The sequence below is a fragment of the Pelodiscus sinensis genome, chromosome 15 (genome assembly GCF_049634645.1).
Source record: "Pelodiscus sinensis isolate JC-2024 chromosome 15, ASM4963464v1, whole genome shotgun sequence".
Taxonomy (NCBI): Eukaryota; Metazoa; Chordata; order Testudines; family Trionychidae; genus Pelodiscus; species Pelodiscus sinensis.
In genome coordinates, this window is record NC_134725.1 from 5,371,399 (window position 1) to 5,387,444 (window position 16,046).

At 69.1% G+C, this 16,046-nt stretch overlaps 1 protein-coding gene across 1 annotated transcript; it reads right to left on the bottom strand.

Moving 5' to 3' along the window:
• Positions 1-8,137: 8,137 nt before the first annotated feature.
• NEFH (neurofilament heavy chain) lies at positions 8,138-15,815 on the bottom strand. Its single transcript, XM_075897914.1, has 4 exons — positions 14,475-15,815; positions 11,608-11,807; positions 10,826-10,950; positions 8,138-10,172 (listed from the first exon to the last, which is right to left on the bottom strand). Exons 1-4 carry the CDS (start codon positions 15,262-15,264, stop codon positions 8,156-8,158), a joined length of 3,132 nt encoding a protein of 1,043 aa, XP_075754029.1. The 5' UTR covers positions 15,265-15,815; the 3' UTR covers positions 8,138-8,155.
• Between the last annotated feature and the right edge of the window lie 231 nt (positions 15,816-16,046).

The following is a 16,046-nucleotide window of genomic DNA, read 5'->3' on the forward strand; positions in this document are numbered from 1 at the left end:
TCTCTGTCCTTCCCCTCCCCGCCGCCTGTCTCGCCTGCCCTCTGTCTCTCTGTCCTTCTCCTCCCCGCCGCCTGTCTCGCCTGCCCTCTGTCTCTCTGTCCTTCCCCTCCCCGCCGCCTGTCTCACCTGCCCTCTGTCTCTGTCCTTCCCCTCCCCGCCGCCTGTCTCGCCTGCCCTCTGTCTCTCTGTCCTTCCCCTCCCCGCCGCCTGTCTCGCCTGCCCTCTGTCTCTGTCCTTCCCCTCCCCGCCGCCTGTCTCGCCTGCCCTCTGTCTCTGTCCTTCCCCTCCCCGCCGCCTGTCTCGCCTGCCCTCTGTCTCTGTCCTCCCCTCCCCGCCGCCTGTCTCGCCTGCCCTCTGTCTCTGTCCTCCCCTCCCCGCCGCCTGTCTCGCCTGCCCTCTGTCTCTCTGTCCTTCCCCTCCCCGCCGCCTGTCTCGCCTGCCCTCTGTCTCTGTCCTTCCCCTCCCCGCCGCCTGTCTCGCCTGCCCTCTGTCTCTCTGTCCTTCCCCTCCCCGCCGCCTGTCTCGCCTGCCCTCTGTCTCTCTGTCCTTCTCCTCCCCGCCGCCTGTCTCGCCTGCCCTCTGTCTCTCTGTCCTTCCCCTCCCCGCCGCCTGTCTCACCTGCCCTCTGTCTCTGTCCTTCCCCTCCCCGCCGCCTGTCTCGCCTGCCCTCTGTCTCTCTGTCCTTCCCCTCCCCGCCGCCTGTCTCGCCTGCCCTCTGTCTCTGTCCTTCCCCTCCCCGCCGCCTGTCTCGCCTGCCCTCTGTCTCTGTCCTCCCCTCCCCGCCGCCTGTCTCGCCTGCCCTCTGTCTCTCTGTCCTTCCCCTCCCCGCCGCCTGTCTCGCCTGCCCTCTGTCTCTGTCCTTCCCCTCCCCGCCGCCTGTCTCGCCTGCCCTCTGTCTCTGTCCTCCCCTCCCCGCCGCCTGTCTCGCCTGCTCTCTGTCTCTCTGTCCTTCCCCTCCCCGCCGCCTGTCTCGCCTGCCCTCTGTCTCTCTGTCCTTCCCCTCCCCGCCGCCTGTCTCGCCTGCCCTCTGTCTCTGTCCTTCCCTCCCCGCCGCCTGTCTTGCCTGCCCTCTGTCTCTCTGTCCTTCCCTCCCCGCCGCCTGTCTCGCCTGCCCTCTGTCTCTGTCCTTCCCCTCCCTGCCGCCTGTCTCGCCTGCCCTCTGTCTCTGTCCTTCCCCTCCCCGCCGCCTGTCTCGCCTGCCCTCTGTCTCTCTGTCCTTCCCTCCCCGCCGCCTGTCTCGCCTGCCCTCTGTCTCTCTGTCCTTCCCCTCCCCGCCGCCTGTCTCGCCTGCCCTCTGTCTCTCTGTCCTTCCCCTCCCCGCCGCCTGTCTCGCCTGCCCTCTGTCTCTCTGTCCTTCCCCTCCCCGCCGCCTGTCTCGCCTGCCCTCTGTCTCTCTGTCCTTCCCTCCCCGCCGCCTGTCTCGCCTGCCCTCTGTCTCTCTGTCCTTCCCCTCCCCGCCGCCTGTCTCGCCTGCCCTCTGTCCTTCCCCTCCCCGCCGCCTGTCTCGCCTGCCCTCTGTCTCTCTGTCCTTCTCCTCCCCGCCTGTCTCGCCTGCCCTCTGTCTCTCTGTCCTTCCCCTCCCCGCCGCCTGTCTCGCCTCCCCTGTGTCTCTGTCCTTCCCCTCCCCGCCGCCTGTCTCGCCTGCCCTCTGTCTCTCTGTCCTTCCCCTCCCCGCCGCCTGTCTCGCCTGCCCTTTGTCTCTGTCCTTCCCCTCCCCGCCGCCTGTCTCGCCTGCCCTCTGTCTCTGTCCTCCCCTCCCCGCCGCCTGTCTCGCCTGCCCTCTCTCTCTGTCCTTCCCCTCCCCGCCGCCTGTCTCGCCTGCCCTCTCTCTCTGTCCTTCCCTCCCCGCCGCCTGTCTCGCCTGCCCTCTGTCTCTCTGTCCTTCCCCTCCCCGCCGCCTGTCTCGCCTGCCCTCTGTCTCTGTCCTTCCCTCCCCGCCGCCTCCCTCGCCTGCCCTCTGTCTCTGTCCTTCCCTCCCCGCCGCCTGTCTCGCCTGCCCTCTGTCTCTCTGTCCTTCCCCTCCTCGCCGCCTGTCTCGCCTGCCCTCTGTCTCTCTGTCCTTCCCCTCCCCGCCGCCTGTCTCGCCTGCCCTCTGTCTCTCTGTCCTTCCCCTCCCCGCCGCCTGTCTCGTCTGCCCTCTGTCTCTCTGTCCTTCCCCTCCCCGCCGCCTGTCTCGCCTGCCCTCTGTCTCTCTGTCCTTCCCCTCCCCGCCGCCTGTCTCGCCTGCCCTCTGTCTCTCTGTCCTTCCCCTCCCCGCCGCCTGTCTCGCCTGCCCCTCTGTCTCTCTGTCCTTCCCCTCCCCGCCGCCTGTCTCGCCTGCCCTCTGTCTATCTGTCCTTCCCCTCCCCGCCGCCTGTCTCGCCTGCCCTCTGTCTCTCTGTCCTTCCCTCCCCGCCGCCTGTCTCGCCTGCCCTCTGTCTCTCTGTCCTTCCCCTCCCCGCCGCCTGTCTCGCCTGCCCTCTGTCTCTCTGTCCTTCCCTCCCCGCCGCCTGTCTCGCCTGCCCTCTGTCTCTGTCCTTCCCCTCCCTGCCGCCTGTCTCGCCTGCCCTCTGTCTCTGTCCTTCCCCTCCCCGCCGCCTGTCTCGCCTGCCCTCTGTCTCTCTGTCCTTCCCCTCCCCGCCGCCTGTCTCGCCTGCCCTCTGTCTCTCTGTCCTTCCCCTCCCCGCCGCCTGTCTCGCCTGCCCTCTGTCTCTCTGTCCTTCCCCTCCCCGCCGCCTGTCTCGCCTGCCCTCTGTCTCTCTGTCCTTCCCCTCCCCGCCGCCTGTCTCGCCTGCCCTCTGTCTCTGTCCTTCCCCTCCCCGCCGCCTGTCTCGCCTCCCCTCTGTCTCTCTGTCCTTCCCCTCTCCGCCGCCTGTCTCGCCTGCCCTCTGTCTCTCTGTCCTTCCCCTCCCCGCCGCCTGTCTCGCCTGCCCTCTGTCTCTCTGTCCTTCCCCTCCCCGCCGCCTGTCTCGCCTGCCCTCTGTCTCTCTGTCCTTCCCCTCCCCGCCGCCTGTCTCGCCTGCCCTCTGTCTCTCTGTCCTTCCCCTCCCCGCCGCCTGTCTCGCCTGCCCTCTGTCTCTCTGTCCTTCCCCTCCCCGCCGCCTGTCTCGCCTGCCCTCTGTCTCTCTGTCCTTCCCCTCCCCGCCGCCTGTCTCGCCTGCCCTCTGTCTCTCTGTCCTTCCCCTCCCCGCCGCCTGTCTCGCCTGCCCTCTGTCTCTCTGTCCTTCCCCTCCCCGCCGCCTGTCTCGCCTGCCCTCTGTCTCTGTCCTTCCCTCCCCGCCGCCTGTCTCGCCTGCCCTCTGTCTCTCTGTCCTTCCCCTCCCCGCCGCCTGTCTCGCCTGCCCTCTGTCTCCCTGTCCTTCCTCTCCCCGCCGCCTGTCTCGCCTGCCCTCTGTCTCCCTGTCCTTCCCCTCCCCACCGCCTGTCTCGCCTGCCCTCTGTCTCTCTGTCCTTCCCCTCCCCGCCGCCTGTCTCGCCTGCCCTCTGTCTCTCTGTCCTTCCCCTCCCCGCCGCCTGTCTCGCCTGCCCTCTGTCTCTCTGTCCTCCCCTCCCCGCCGCCTGTCTCGCCTGCCCTCTGTCTCTCTGTCCTTCCCCTCCCCGCCGCCTGTCTCGCCTGCCCTCTGTCTCTCTGTCCTTCCCTCCCCGCCGCCTGTCTCGCCTGCCCTCTGTCTCTCTGTCCTTCCCCTCCCCGCCGCCTGTCTCGCCTGCCCTCTGTCTCTCTGTCCTTCTCTCCCCGCCGCCTGTCTCGCCTGCCCTCTGTCTCTCTGTGCTTTCCCTCTCCGCCGCCTGTCTCGCCTGCCCTCTGTCTCTCTGTCCTTCCCCTCCCCGCCGCCTGTCTCGCCTGCCCTCTGTCTCTCTGTCCTTCCCCTCCCCGCCGCCTGTCTCGCCTGCCCTCTGTCTCTCTGTCCTTCCCCTCCCCGCCGCCTGTCTCGCCTGCCCTCTGTCTCTGTCCTTTCCCTCCCCGCCGCCTGTCTCGCCTGCCCTCTGTCTCTCTGTCCTTCCCCTCCCCGCCGCCTGTCTCGCCTGCCCTCTGTCTCCCTGTCCTTCCCCTCCCCGCCGCCTGTCTCGCCTGCCCTCTGTCTCTGTCCTTCCCCTCCCCGCCGCCTGTCTCGCCTGCCCTCTGTCTCTGTCCTTCCCCTCCCCGCCGCCTGTCTCGCCTGCCCTCTGTCTCTGTCCTTCCCCTCCCCGCCGCCTGTCTCGCCTGCCCTCTGTCTCTGTCCTTCCCCTCCCCGCCGCCTGTCTCGCCTGCCCTCTGTCTCTCTGTCCTTCCCCTCCCCGCCGCCTGTCTCGCCTGCCCTCTGTCTCTCTGTCCTCCCCTCCCCGCCGCCTGTCTCGCCTGCTCTCTGTCTCTGTCCTTCCCTCCCCGCCGCCTGTCTCGCCTGCCCTCTGTCTCTGTCCTTCCCCTCCCCGCCGCCTGTCTCGCCTGCCCTCTGTCTCTCTGTCCTTCCCCTCCCCGCCGCCTGTCTCGCCTGCCCTCTGTCTCTCTGTCCTTCTCTCCCCGCCGCCTGTCTCGCCTGCCCTCTGTCTCTGTCCTTCCCCTCCCCGCCGCCTGTCTCGCCTGCCCTCTGTCTCTCTGTCCTTCCCCTCCCCGCCGCCTGTCTCGCCTGCCCTCTGTCTCTCTGTCCTTCCCCTCCCCGCCGCCTGTCTCGCCTGCCCTCTGTCTCTCTGTCCTTCCCCTCCCCGCCGCCTGTCTCGCCTGCCCTCTGTCTCTCTGTCCTTCCCCTCCCCGCCGCCTGTCTCGCCTGCCCTCTGTCTCTCTGTCCTTCCCTTCCCCGCCGCCTGTCTCGCCTGCCCTCTGTCTCTGTCCTTCCCCTCCCCGCCGCCTGTCTCGCCTGCCCTCTGTCTCTGTCCTTCCCCTCCCCGCCGCCTGTCTCGCCTGCCCTCTGTCTCTCTGTCCTTCCCTTCCCCGCCGCCTGTCTCGCCTGCCCTCTGTCTCTGTCCTTCCCCTCCCCGCCGCCTGTCTCGCCTGCCCTCTGTCTCTGTCCTTCCCTCCCCGCCGCCTGTCTCGCCTGCCCTCTGTCTCTGTCCTTCCCCTCCCCGCCGCCTGTCTCGCCTGCCCTCTGTCTCTCTGTCCTTCCCCTCCCCGCCGCCTGTCTCGCCTGCCCTCTGTCTCTGTCCTTCCCCTCCTCACCGCCTGCGCTGATCACGATTGAGACGGAGGCTAAAAATAGCCTGTGCAGCTCAGTTTGGGTGCAGCCTGCACTGGGCACTTCCCACAGTGGGAGGGGGAGGGCTCAGTGCCACTTAGACACCCGCCAAGCCACTGCCCCGGTGCTGCCGGTGACCGGCCTGTGCCTGGTGTCCTTGGCCAGCTGGGCCCCCCCCTCTCCTGCGCCGGTGTCTTCGGGCTGGGCCAGGCCAGGCCCCAGCAGCTCGGGGAGCGGCCAGTGTGTGATGGCGGGTCGGGCGTGGCCACCCCGCCCCGGGTTTAGGGCCCTTCGTGGCGCTGTCTCAGCCTCGTAGCCAGGCGGGGGAAGGGGGGGTCTGAACTCACTTCCGGAGTCCTTGGGGACTTGCCAGTGAGCAGCGCTGCCTGCCCCCCAGCCCAGGGAGGCAAAGGGGATCGTGGCCGCGGCGGGGCAGGAGGCCTGCGGCTGGCCTTCCCCCGGCCTGGCACGTGGAGCCTGCGCTCCCGGAGCGCTCACAGCTGGGCTGGTGAATCGCCCCGTAGCTCTCTCCTTTCCCACGGGCGTGAGAGCAGCCGGCCCTGTCCCTCCGGCCCTGCCCCACGCTGCACCACTGCTGCTCCCCCTCGCAGTGGGGGGAGGCCTGGGCCGAGAGCGGGGCAGCCTCCGTGTGCCTGCGGCGGGACTCGGAGCCGGGCCCGTCCTGCTGCGTCCTCCCAGACACGTGCGGCAGGCGTGGGCCGTGCTGCCTGCTGCTCGCCAGACGCTGCTTCTGCTGCAGTCGGGGCCTGTCGCCCCCCACGCCGCCCTTCCCGGCTCTCAGGCCGGCTCTGCCCAGCTCTGTGCCCAGAGAATTCTGCGGCCCTGGGCTGAGACTGGCCTGACTCCTCACGGGGCTGCCGTTACCTGCTCAGGGTGCTGGCCCGGGCAGGGGGCTCCCCGGTTGGCCTGCTTAGGGACGGGAGCGCTGCAGGGGGTGAGAGGAGCTGTTGCAAGGAGGGCCCTGGGGCAGGCTGCGGCCAGGGGAGGAGCCAGCGGGGCAGGGGAGGAGCCAGCCAGGCAGGGGCAGGGGAAGGCTGCGGCCAGGGGAGGAGCCAGCGAGGCAGGGGCAGGGGCTGGGGAAGGCTGGTATCGCCGGGGCGGCGCGTTCCCCGTCCTGGCTGCGAGCAGCTGGCACAAGGTGGCTGGCGGCCCTGCCCAGGGCCGGGACCACAGAGCAGCCTGGCGCTGTCTGACCCCCCAGGGAGCGGGGTTGGGCGGGCGGCTGGCTTTCCAGTGCCGTGGCCTGCCCCCCGCAAGAGCTGGGCACCGCCCAGTCCACTGTTGAAGGCAGATGGTGCATTGAACCTCTTGAGAGAGAAGCTGTGCCCCGGCCAGCTCTGTCTGCACTGCCGGCCGCCTGGCCGCTGGGAGCAAGGAGCAGTGGTCACAGCAGCTCAGGGCTGGGCAGCAGGAGTCCCGGGTCCTGTCCTTTTCTGCCAGCTGGCACCTTGGGCAAGTGACAGGATTGCTCCAGGCCTCAGTTTCCCCATGTGTAAGCTGTGCAGGGGAAGAGGGTTGAATGGCTCTGAGCCGCCTTTGGAGATGGTTAGTGGGGCAGGGTGGCTCTGGGCAGGGCCCACCCCGAGTGCTGCCTGGAAGGACTCGCCCCTGTTGCTGAAGGGCTGGCCACCTGCGGAGGGGCCTAGCGCCTCCACTTCCCCCGTCTCTGGCCGCCGCCAGGAGCAGCAGCCCCAGCCGCTCTCTGTTCTGCTCCACGTGGCCTGTGAGGCAGATGGCAAGAGCCTGCCAGCCCTGCGCCCGCCCCCAGGCCCAGGCCGCTCTCGCTTCTCCCCGCATCCGCCGCATCACCTCCGGGGCAGGGCAGCAGCTCTGCATTGCAGTGGGGCTGTGCTGCTGCCGGTGCGGCCCTGGAGTCTCGCTGCTAGCAATTCCTCCCTCTCCCTGCGGCCGGCCCCACAGCAGCGCCTACCCTCTGTCCGAGTTCGCGGCTGGCCCCGGCCCAAGCCGGGAGCTCTGCGCCGCTGCATTAGAAATGTCACAGCCGCTGGGCTCGCCTGCGTTTGGCTGCAGAGGTGCAGCAGTCCCGGAGCCGGCGTGAGCTGCAACGGCTCAGCCCCGGCTCGCTGCAGCTCCGGGAGCCAGCCCTGCTGTGGCTCTGCGGGATGCCTCCCCTTAGCAGCTGATCGGGCAGTCGCTACATGGCGCGGCAACTCCTCGATTAGCAACATCCGCGGTCCTCAGCAGCCTGCACCGCTCCCACCGGTGGCTTCCTCCCTGGCCGCCGGCCGGCACAGAGCGACTTGCCCCGCTCTTTGCCAGCTGTCGCGGGGAATTGCCTTGGCATTGGGGACGAGTAACGCCACAGGAGTGCTGGAGCTGGCTGGACCCTGCTGGGGCGGGGACGGCCTTTAATCCGCCCACAGAGCCGCCTCCTTTAGAGGAAGGCCAAGGTTCTCGTGGGCAGTGAGGTGCCTAGCGCCCGTTGGTTCAATGGCAGTTAGGTGCCTAAGGCCCTCGTTGACCGGGGCACCGTTCCAGGACCCCCTCCCTCGTGCGTGGCGAGCGGAAGGAGCCGAGGCCATTGTCTATAAGCTGTTTATTTCTGATTGCACAGAAGCAGTGGAACGTGGCCTTGAGTCCCTACAGTGCACTTTGTATTTCAGCGTGTCAGGCCTGCTTCCCTCTGCTGGCAGCCGCAGCGGGCTGGGCTACGCGGGGGTTCGCCCGTGGCTGTGTCAGCTCCGCCTTTCTACCTCCCTGCACTGCCATCCGTCGGCTGCAGACAGGGAATGTCTGCTCTTACTGGGGGGGGTGCTTAATCATTCGGGTGCTTAAATGTGGCATTCTGCATATATTGTATTCTGCTACTGAAGCTATCATAACAGCCACGGCTCGGCCGGGCGCTGCACGTATTGCTAACCTCTGAGCCGGGGCTCAGCGGGGAGGCACCCGCAACGAGGCCAAGTCTCACCTTGGGGAACAAAGACAGTGGGCCGCCTGGCAGGGAGCACCACAGGTTCTCTGGTGGCCAAGCTCCAGCGGTCTCTTCACTTCTCGGGTTTGCCTGCCGCAGCAGCCTTCTCCGCAGGTTTGCCCTCTTTCGAGTCTGTGCCGGAGGACTTCTCCACCTTCTCTGCCTTGGTCTGAGCAGCCTTGGGCGCCTCTTTGGGTGTCTCCGCCTTGGGGGTCTCCTTGGGCTCTGGCTTGGCAGCCTTGGGCGCCTCTTTGGGTTCTTCCGCCTTGGGGGTCTCCTTGGGCTCTGGCTTGGCAGCCTTGGGTGCCTCTTTGGGTGTCTCCGCCTTGGGGGTCTCCTTGGTGTCTTTGGGCTCTGGCTTGGCAGCCTTGGGCGCCTCTTTGGGTTCTTCCGCCTTGGGGGTCTCCTTGGGCTCTGGCTTGGCAGCCTTGGGTGCCTCTTTGGGTGTCTCCGCCTTGGGGGTCTCCTTGGTGTCTTTGGGCTCTGGCTTGGCAGCCTTGGGCGCCTCTTTGGGTTCTTCCGCCTTGGGGGTCTCCTTGGGCTCTGGCTTGGCAGCCTTGGGTGCCTCTTTGGGTGTCTCCGCCTTGGGGGTCTCCTTGGTGTCTTTGGGCTCTGGCTTGGCAGCCTTGGGCGCCTCTTTGGGTTCTTCCGCCTTGGGGGTCTCCTTGGTGTCCTTGGGCTCTGGCTTGGCAGCCTTGGGCGCCTCTTTGGGTGTCTCCGCCTTGGGGGTCTCCTTGGGCTCTGGCTTGGCAGCCTTGGGCGGCTCTTTGGGTGTCTCCGCCTTGGGGGTCTCCTTGGGCTCTGGCTTGGCAGCCTTGGGCGCCTCTTTGGGTGTCTCCGCCTTGGGGGTCTCCTTGGGCTCTGGCTTGGCAGCCTTGGGCGCCTCTTTGGGTGTCTCCGCCTTGGGGGTCTCCTTGGGCTCTGGCTTGGCAGCCTTGGGTGCCTCTTTGGGTGTCTCCGCCTTGGGGGTCTCCTTGGGCTCTGGCTTGGCAGCCTTGGGCGCCTCTTTGGGTGTCTCCGCCTTGGGGGTCTCCTTGGGCTCTGGCTTGGCAGCCTTGGGCACCTCTTTGGGTTCTTCCGCCTTGGGGGTCTCCTTGGGCTCTGGCTTGGCAGCCTTGGGCGCCTCTTTGGGTGTCTCCGCCTTGGGGGTCTCCTTGGGCTCTGGCTTGGCAGCCTTGGGCGCCTCTTTGGGTGTCTCCGCCTTGGGGGTCTCCTTGGGCTCTGGCTTGGCAGCCTTGGGCGCCTCTTTGGGTTCTTCCGCCTTGGGGGTCTCCTTGGGCTCTGGCTTGGCAGCCTTGGGCGCCTCTTTGGGTTTAGCTTCGGCTTTGGGTGTCTCCTCCACGTGGGGCTCAGCCGTCTCCTTTTTAGGTTCTTCCTTTTCCTCAGGCTTTGGCTTCTCAGGCTCCTTGGCTTTGCCTTCCTTTACCTGAGGCTTCAGCTCAGGCTTCTGCTTGGCAGCTTCCTCCTCCCCCTGCTCTTTGGCAGGCTTGGGGGCTGGTTTGGCAGGCTCCTTCTCGGGGGCAGGGGGCTCAGGCGTGGCAGCTTTCTCCTCTTCTGCCTTTGGCTCTGGTTTGTGGGGCTCCTTGGCTGGGGTTTCCTTTTTCGGCCCCTCCTCTTTCTTGCTTTCTTCTGTCTCCACTTGTGGTTTGCCTGGGGCTCTCTCCCCACCCTCTGCGGGTCGCTCTTCTTTTACAGCTGCCTTGGTTTCTTTTGGGGGGGCAGGTTCTCTGTCTGGTCGCTTGGCCTCATCCTTCCCAGGAGACTTGGCCTCCTCTGGAGATTTGGCTTCCTCCTTCTCTGGAGACGCTGCCCTCTCCTTTTCTGGGGACTTGGCCTTTTCTTCCTCCCCGTCCGCTTCCTCTCTCTTCTCGGCCTCCTCTTCCTCAGTTACCTCTTCAGTCACCTGGATTTCCTCTGTCTGCTTCTCCACAATCACGGTTTCCTTATCGGACTTCTCCACCACTTGGCCTTTCTCCTCACGTTTCACCTTTACACGGGTGGGAATGCTGGGGGGCTTCGGGGGAGGCTCGGGGAAGGGGAAAGGGCCGATTCCAAACCCGATGCGGCACTCCTCGCCTTCCAGCAGCTTTCTGGTGTGGGCGAGAGACAGAGCAAGCAAGTCAGAGTCCACCGTGCAGCCCTGGCAACAGGATGGGGAATCTTCCCTTTGCTTTTGTGGCTCTCGGGTCTGAGCCCCGGGCGCAGGTAGTCACCATGGGCTAAGGGCTGCCCCGGGGCCCTGCTCTCTCTGGGCCCCTCCAGCACCAGGACTGTTGCAGGATTGCCCCAAGGGAGCTGGGTGGAGCAGCTTGGTGTCCAGCCTCCGTATGCCCACTGGCGCTGAACTTGAGCACCACGTCTGTGTGGCTCCTGGGCTCAAGTTCTGGGCTCCCTCCTGCCCAAGCTGCATCAGCCCTGCAGCCGGAGGGGCGACTGCCAGCCCGGGGAGGCAGAATGGTCCCAGCAGCACAGGCAGGGCCTTGAGTCAGCCATGCAAAGACAACCCCGCCTGAGATCCAGCCCCCGGCTGAGCCCTGCTTCCAAGTCTCCCTGAGCCAGGCCCGGGGGCGTGGAGGCACCTGGCAGGACTGCCCGGGAGAGGCGGGGGGCTGGGGCTGAGAGCAGGAAGACATGGATTGGAGGGTGGGGGGACCTGGTGTCTATTTGGCAGGCTTGGCTTTGCCTAGCTCCTTGGACTGTGCTGGGAGCTGCCTCCTTGATCTCAAGCACTGGGCCCACATACCTGTAAGCAGCAATTTCGATGTCCAGGGCCATCTTGACGTTCAGCAGGTCCTGGTACTCCCGGAGCTGGGCTGCCATCTCCCACTTGGTGTTCCTCAGCTCGTTGTCCAGCTGCTGGATGGTTTCCTGGGGCAGAAACATGGTCAGGGCGGCCCCGGCTCCCTGCTTCCCTGAGCAAGGCAGCAGTAGCTGCAGAGGTGCCCAGGGTGCGGGTATTGCTGCCGTGCTAGCTCGCTCGGGGCGCCACATGCCGGCGGCTCGTTCCTGCCTCGGCCTCTCCCGGGGCTGAGACTCCCGTCTTTGCGTGCTCTCCCGCTTAGCCTCACGCATGTGGGGCGCTGGGCGGGACTGGGTTTGTGAGTCTAGGGGAAACAGCAGGCGGGGAACGAAGTCTCCCCCACTCGGAGCCGCAGCTGCCCTGTGGGGTAAGTCAAGGTGCAGGGTCCCCAAGCACAGAAGCAAACCTGTGCGAGGCAGCTTATTTCAGCTGGGGCCCCTGGGGCTGTTCCGCTGTCCAGTGCTTAGCCCCAGAGTGAAACCCAAGGGGGGCTGGGCCGCCGGAGGCTGTTCTGCAAGGACAGGCTTAGAAGCAGCCAAGCCAGGGAAGAAGATTAGAGTTGGGGGGCATCTGGTGCCAAGTGCCAAGGAAAGGGGTGGGCTTGGCTCCCCCCTGCCTGTGTGCTCTGGGCCAAGCCTGGAGGTAGCTCTGCCTTCCCCCAGCGAGGCTGCCGGGCCTGCTCCGTGGGCAGTGTCACCTGGTGGGTGGCCTCTGCTGCCCCTTACCTGATAGGACAAGATGGTAGCATGATGACGGTCTTCTGTGTCTGCTCTCTGCCTCTCCAAGGACTCCTTGGTCCCCTGCAGGGCTTCCCACTCTGTGAGCTTGGCATGGAGCTGCCGGCGGTATTCCGAGATCTCCTCCTGGGCCGAGCGGATGGCGTCCGTGTTCACCGCGGCCGCTTCGGACAGCTTGTCCAGCCTCACTGCCGGTGGTGGAAAGAGGTGAAGCGGGGAGAGGGGGAGACTCTCCAGGGGGGCTGCTCTCCTGGGGCCGGGCGTGCCACATTCAGGCCCTGGGCAGTGGGAAAGCAGCCACAGCCACAGGGTCTGGAGTCCCCCAGCACGACCTGCAACCCAGACAGGGTCTGGCACTGGCCCCGGCCCCATGCACGGCAGGCTGAGCTAGGGCTGTGCTGGTGGGGCGGGAGGCACTGGCCAAGATGCTGAGCACAGAGCCACTGGGGGTGGGAGGGGCTGAGTGCTGAGCCATTGGTGCTGGGAGGAGCGGGAGGCGTTAGCCAGGGTGCTGAGCCACTGGGGGCGGGAGGCGCTGGCCAGGGTGCTGAAGGCCGAGCCACTGGCAGTGGGAGGCGCTGGCCAGGGTGCTGAGCCACTGGGGGCAGGAGGCGCTGGCCAGGGTGCTGAAGGCTGAGCCACTGGCAGCGGGAGGCGCTGGCCAGGGTGCTGAAGGCTGAGCCACTGGCAGCGGGAGCCGCTGGCCAGGGTGCTGAAGGCTGAGCCACTGGCAGCGGGAGGCGCTGGCCAGGGTGCAGAAGGCTGAGCCACTGGCAGCGGGAGGCGCTGGCCAGGGTGCTGAAGGCAGAGCCACTGGCAGCGGGAGGCGCTGGCCAGGGTGCTGAAGGCAGAGCCACTGGCAGCGGGAGGCGCTGGTCAGGGTGCTGAGCCACTGGGGGCGGGAGGCGCTGGCCAGGGTGCTGAAGGCTGAGCCACTGGCAGCGGGAGGCGCTGGTCAGGGTGCTGAGACACTGGGGCGGGAGGCGCTGGCCAGGGTGCTGAAGGCCAAGGTGCTGGCCAGGGTTGCCGGGAGGGGTGGGACTGCTCCGCCATGCGGGCCCTCGGCAGCTCAGGGCCGGTACGGGGAGGCTGCGTGGTGGGGGCGGGTCTGAGCGCTGCTGCCTTATGGCCATGGACTCGCCTTGCAGGGTTCTGGCTTCGTCCGGGAGCGCCTGGGCCAGGGAGGAGTCGGGCAGGCTCCCTGCAACCGGGCGGGGGCCGGACCAGATGGTCCGTGCAGGGTCGGCGCGAGCCGCCCTTTCTCTGGCCCCGCCCCAGCCGGGCTCCGCTGGTGGGCGGGCGGCGGACAGGCCGGGGCGCTGCGGGGCTGAGCTTGAGAAAGGACTGTCTTGACTCAGCACCGACTACGGAGGCTGCTCCCCCGCCCCGGCCTCTCCGCGCTCTGCTGCAGGGAACCGGGCGCCCCAGCCTCCTGCAAGCGATTGGCGGAGCAGCACCCCAGCCCCGCAGAGCAATGGGAATGCCGTTCTGCATGCTCCATTCTCCCAAAGCCCCGACCCCTTCCCTCCAGGCAGTGCCCCACGTTCCTCCTTCCTGGAGAGCCGGGGATACCGCCCCCCCCCCCCCTGCCCACAGCGCAGCGGGGTCTCCCCAGCCCACTCCTCCCTGCCGGCTAGGGATCGGGGATACCCTCCCCCCGTGCCCACAGTGCAGCGGGGTCTCCCCAGCCCACTCCTCCCTGCCGGCTAGGGATCGGGGATACCCTCCCCCCGTGCCCACAGCGCAGCGGGGTCTCCCCAGCCCACTCCTCCCTGCCGGCTAGGGATCGGGGATACCCCCCCCCGTGACCACAGCGCAGCGGGGTCTCCCCAGCCCACTCCTCCCTGCCGGCTAGGGATCGGGGATACCGCCCCCCCCGTGCCCGCAGCGCAGCGGGGTCTCCCCAGCCCACTCCTCCCTGCCGGCTAGGGATCGGGGATACCGCCCCCCCCGTGCCCGCAGCGCAGCGGGGTCTCCCCAGCCCACTCCTCCCTGCCGGCTAGGGATCGGGGATACCCTCCCCCCGTGCCCACAGCGCAGCGGGGTCTCCCCAGCCCACTCCTCCCTGCCGGCTAGGGATCGGGGATACCCCCCCCCCCCGTGACCACAGCGCAGCGGGGTCTCCCCAGCCCACTCCTCCCTGCCGGCTAGGGATCGGGGATACCCCCCCCGTGACCACAGCGCAGCGGGGTCTCCCCAGCCCACTCCTCCCTGCCGGCTAGGGATCGGGGATACCCCCCCCCGTGACCACAGCGCAGCGGGGTCTCCCCAGCCCACTCCTCCCTGCCGGCTAGGGATCGGGGATACCGCCCCCCCCGTGCCCGCAGCGCAGCGGGGTCTCCCCAGCCCACTCCTCCCTGCCGGCTAGGGATCGGGGATACCCCCCCCCCGTGACCACAGCGCAGCGGGGTCTCCCCAGCCCACTCCTCCCTGCCGGCTAGGGATCGGGGATACCCCCCCCCCGTGACCACAGCGCAGCGGGGTCTCCCCAGCCCACTCCTCCCTGCCGGCTAGGGATCGGGGATACCGCCCCCCCCGTGCCCGCAGCGCAGCGGGGTCTCCCCAGCCCACTCCTCCCTGCCGGCTAGGGATCGGGGATACCCCCCCCCCGTGACCACAGCGCAGCGGGGTCTCCCCAGCCCACTCCTCCCTGCCGGCTAGGGATCGGGGATACCGCCCTCCCCGTGCCCGCAGCGCAGCGGGGTCTCCCCAGCCCACTCCTCCCTGCCGGCTAGGGATCGGGGATACCCCCCCCCCGTGACCACAGCGCAGCGGGGTCTCCCCAGCCCACTCCTCCCTGCCGGCTAGGGATCGGGGATACCCTCCCCCCGTGCCCACAGCGCAGCGGGTCTCACCTCGGAACCACTCCTCGGACTGCAGCACGTTCTGCGCCGTGTGCCCCTCCAGCTGGGCTCGGATCTCCCTGAGGGCCGCTGTGACGTCGGGCTTGGCCTGGCGGAACTCGGGCGAGGCCGGGCTGCCCTGGATCTGCAGCAGCAGCTCGCTCAGCTCCTCCTCGTGCGCTCGGCGGAGGAAGAGCGCCTCGTCCTGCAGCGCCTGCGCCTTCTTCTCCAGCTCGCCCTTGGCCCGGCTCGCCTCCTCCGCGTAGCGGCCCAGGGCGCGGGCGGCCGCCTCGGTCTCCTGCCGCTGCCGCGCCTCGTCCTCCAGCCGCTGCCGCAGGTGCTGGGTGTCCTCCTCCAGCCGCTCCAGCTCCAGCTGCAGCTGCCCGCGCTCGCTGCCCAGGCGCAGCGCCCCGGCGCGCAGCTCGCCCAGCTCCCGCTCGCAGAGCTCGCCCAGCGCGGCGCGCCCCTCCTGCTGCCGCCGCAGCGCCGCCGCCTCCTCCTCCAGCTGCCGGTTGCGCGCCTCCAGCTGCCGCACCCGGTCGATGTAGCCGGCGAAGCGCTCGTTGAGCGCCTGCAGCACCTCGCGCTCCGAGCGCGTCCGCGGCTCGGCCTCCAGCGACTCCAGGCTCTCGGCCCGCGAGCCCAGCCCCGCGCTGTAGCCGCGCCGCAGCGGGGAGCCGGCGGCCGAGCGCAGCCAGGAGCCGGCCTGCGAGTGGAAGCCGCTGGAGGCGGCCGAGCGCGGGGCGCGCTCCTTGCGCAGGGCGCTGGCGCCCAGGAGCGCCTCGGCGCTGTAGCTCAGCATGGCGCGGGCGGGCGGGCCAGGCACTGCGGCAGCGGCGCGGAGCCGCCGCTTATATAGGGACGGGCAGGGGAGGGGCCGCTCCTCCTCCCGGGTGCGACTCCTGGCCAGTGCCCCGGCTCTGCAGGGGTGTGAGCCTGCCCCCGCCGGGTTCCCTCCCGTGGCCCCGGAGTGTGACGCACCCTCCTTCCCCCCGGCTCCCTGGGCGCAGCGCAAATGGACCGGGGGGCTGCGGCCGCTCCGGGGTCACCCCGCGGGGACGCGCGGCAGGCCCGAGGACTCGCAAACTCCGCGCACCCCGGAGCCGGCGGGAGCTGCCGCAGAGGGGCGCTGGGACTCAGCAGCCCTAGGGAAAGACTCAGGCGTGGCCCGGGCCAGGGGCAGCCTCCCTCGGTCCGCCCCAGCGCCCGGCTCTGCATTTCTACCCCGCCCGCGGCTGGACCCACGGCCAGCGGCCGCTTTCAGCCCCAGGGACAGGGATTGGGGGGGGGGGGCTGTCGGGGCTCGTGCAGCCCTCACAGCCGGGCTGAGCCGCAGCCGAGCGCCAGGGCAGGGCTGCGCCGGGGGCTCTGGTGGAGGGTCGGGGTGGCCGGGGGCTCTGGGGGTCGGGGAGGCGCTGGGAACTCTGCGGGGGGGGGGGGGCTCTAGGGGTCGGGGCGGTGCCGAGGGTTCGGGGGAGGTGGGGTGGAGGGGGCCGTGGAAAGGCAGCGCCGGGGGCTCTGGCGGGCCGGGGGGGCTCGGGGCCGGGCTGCTTGGTTCAGTCCCGGGGCGGGGCGGCCGAGGTC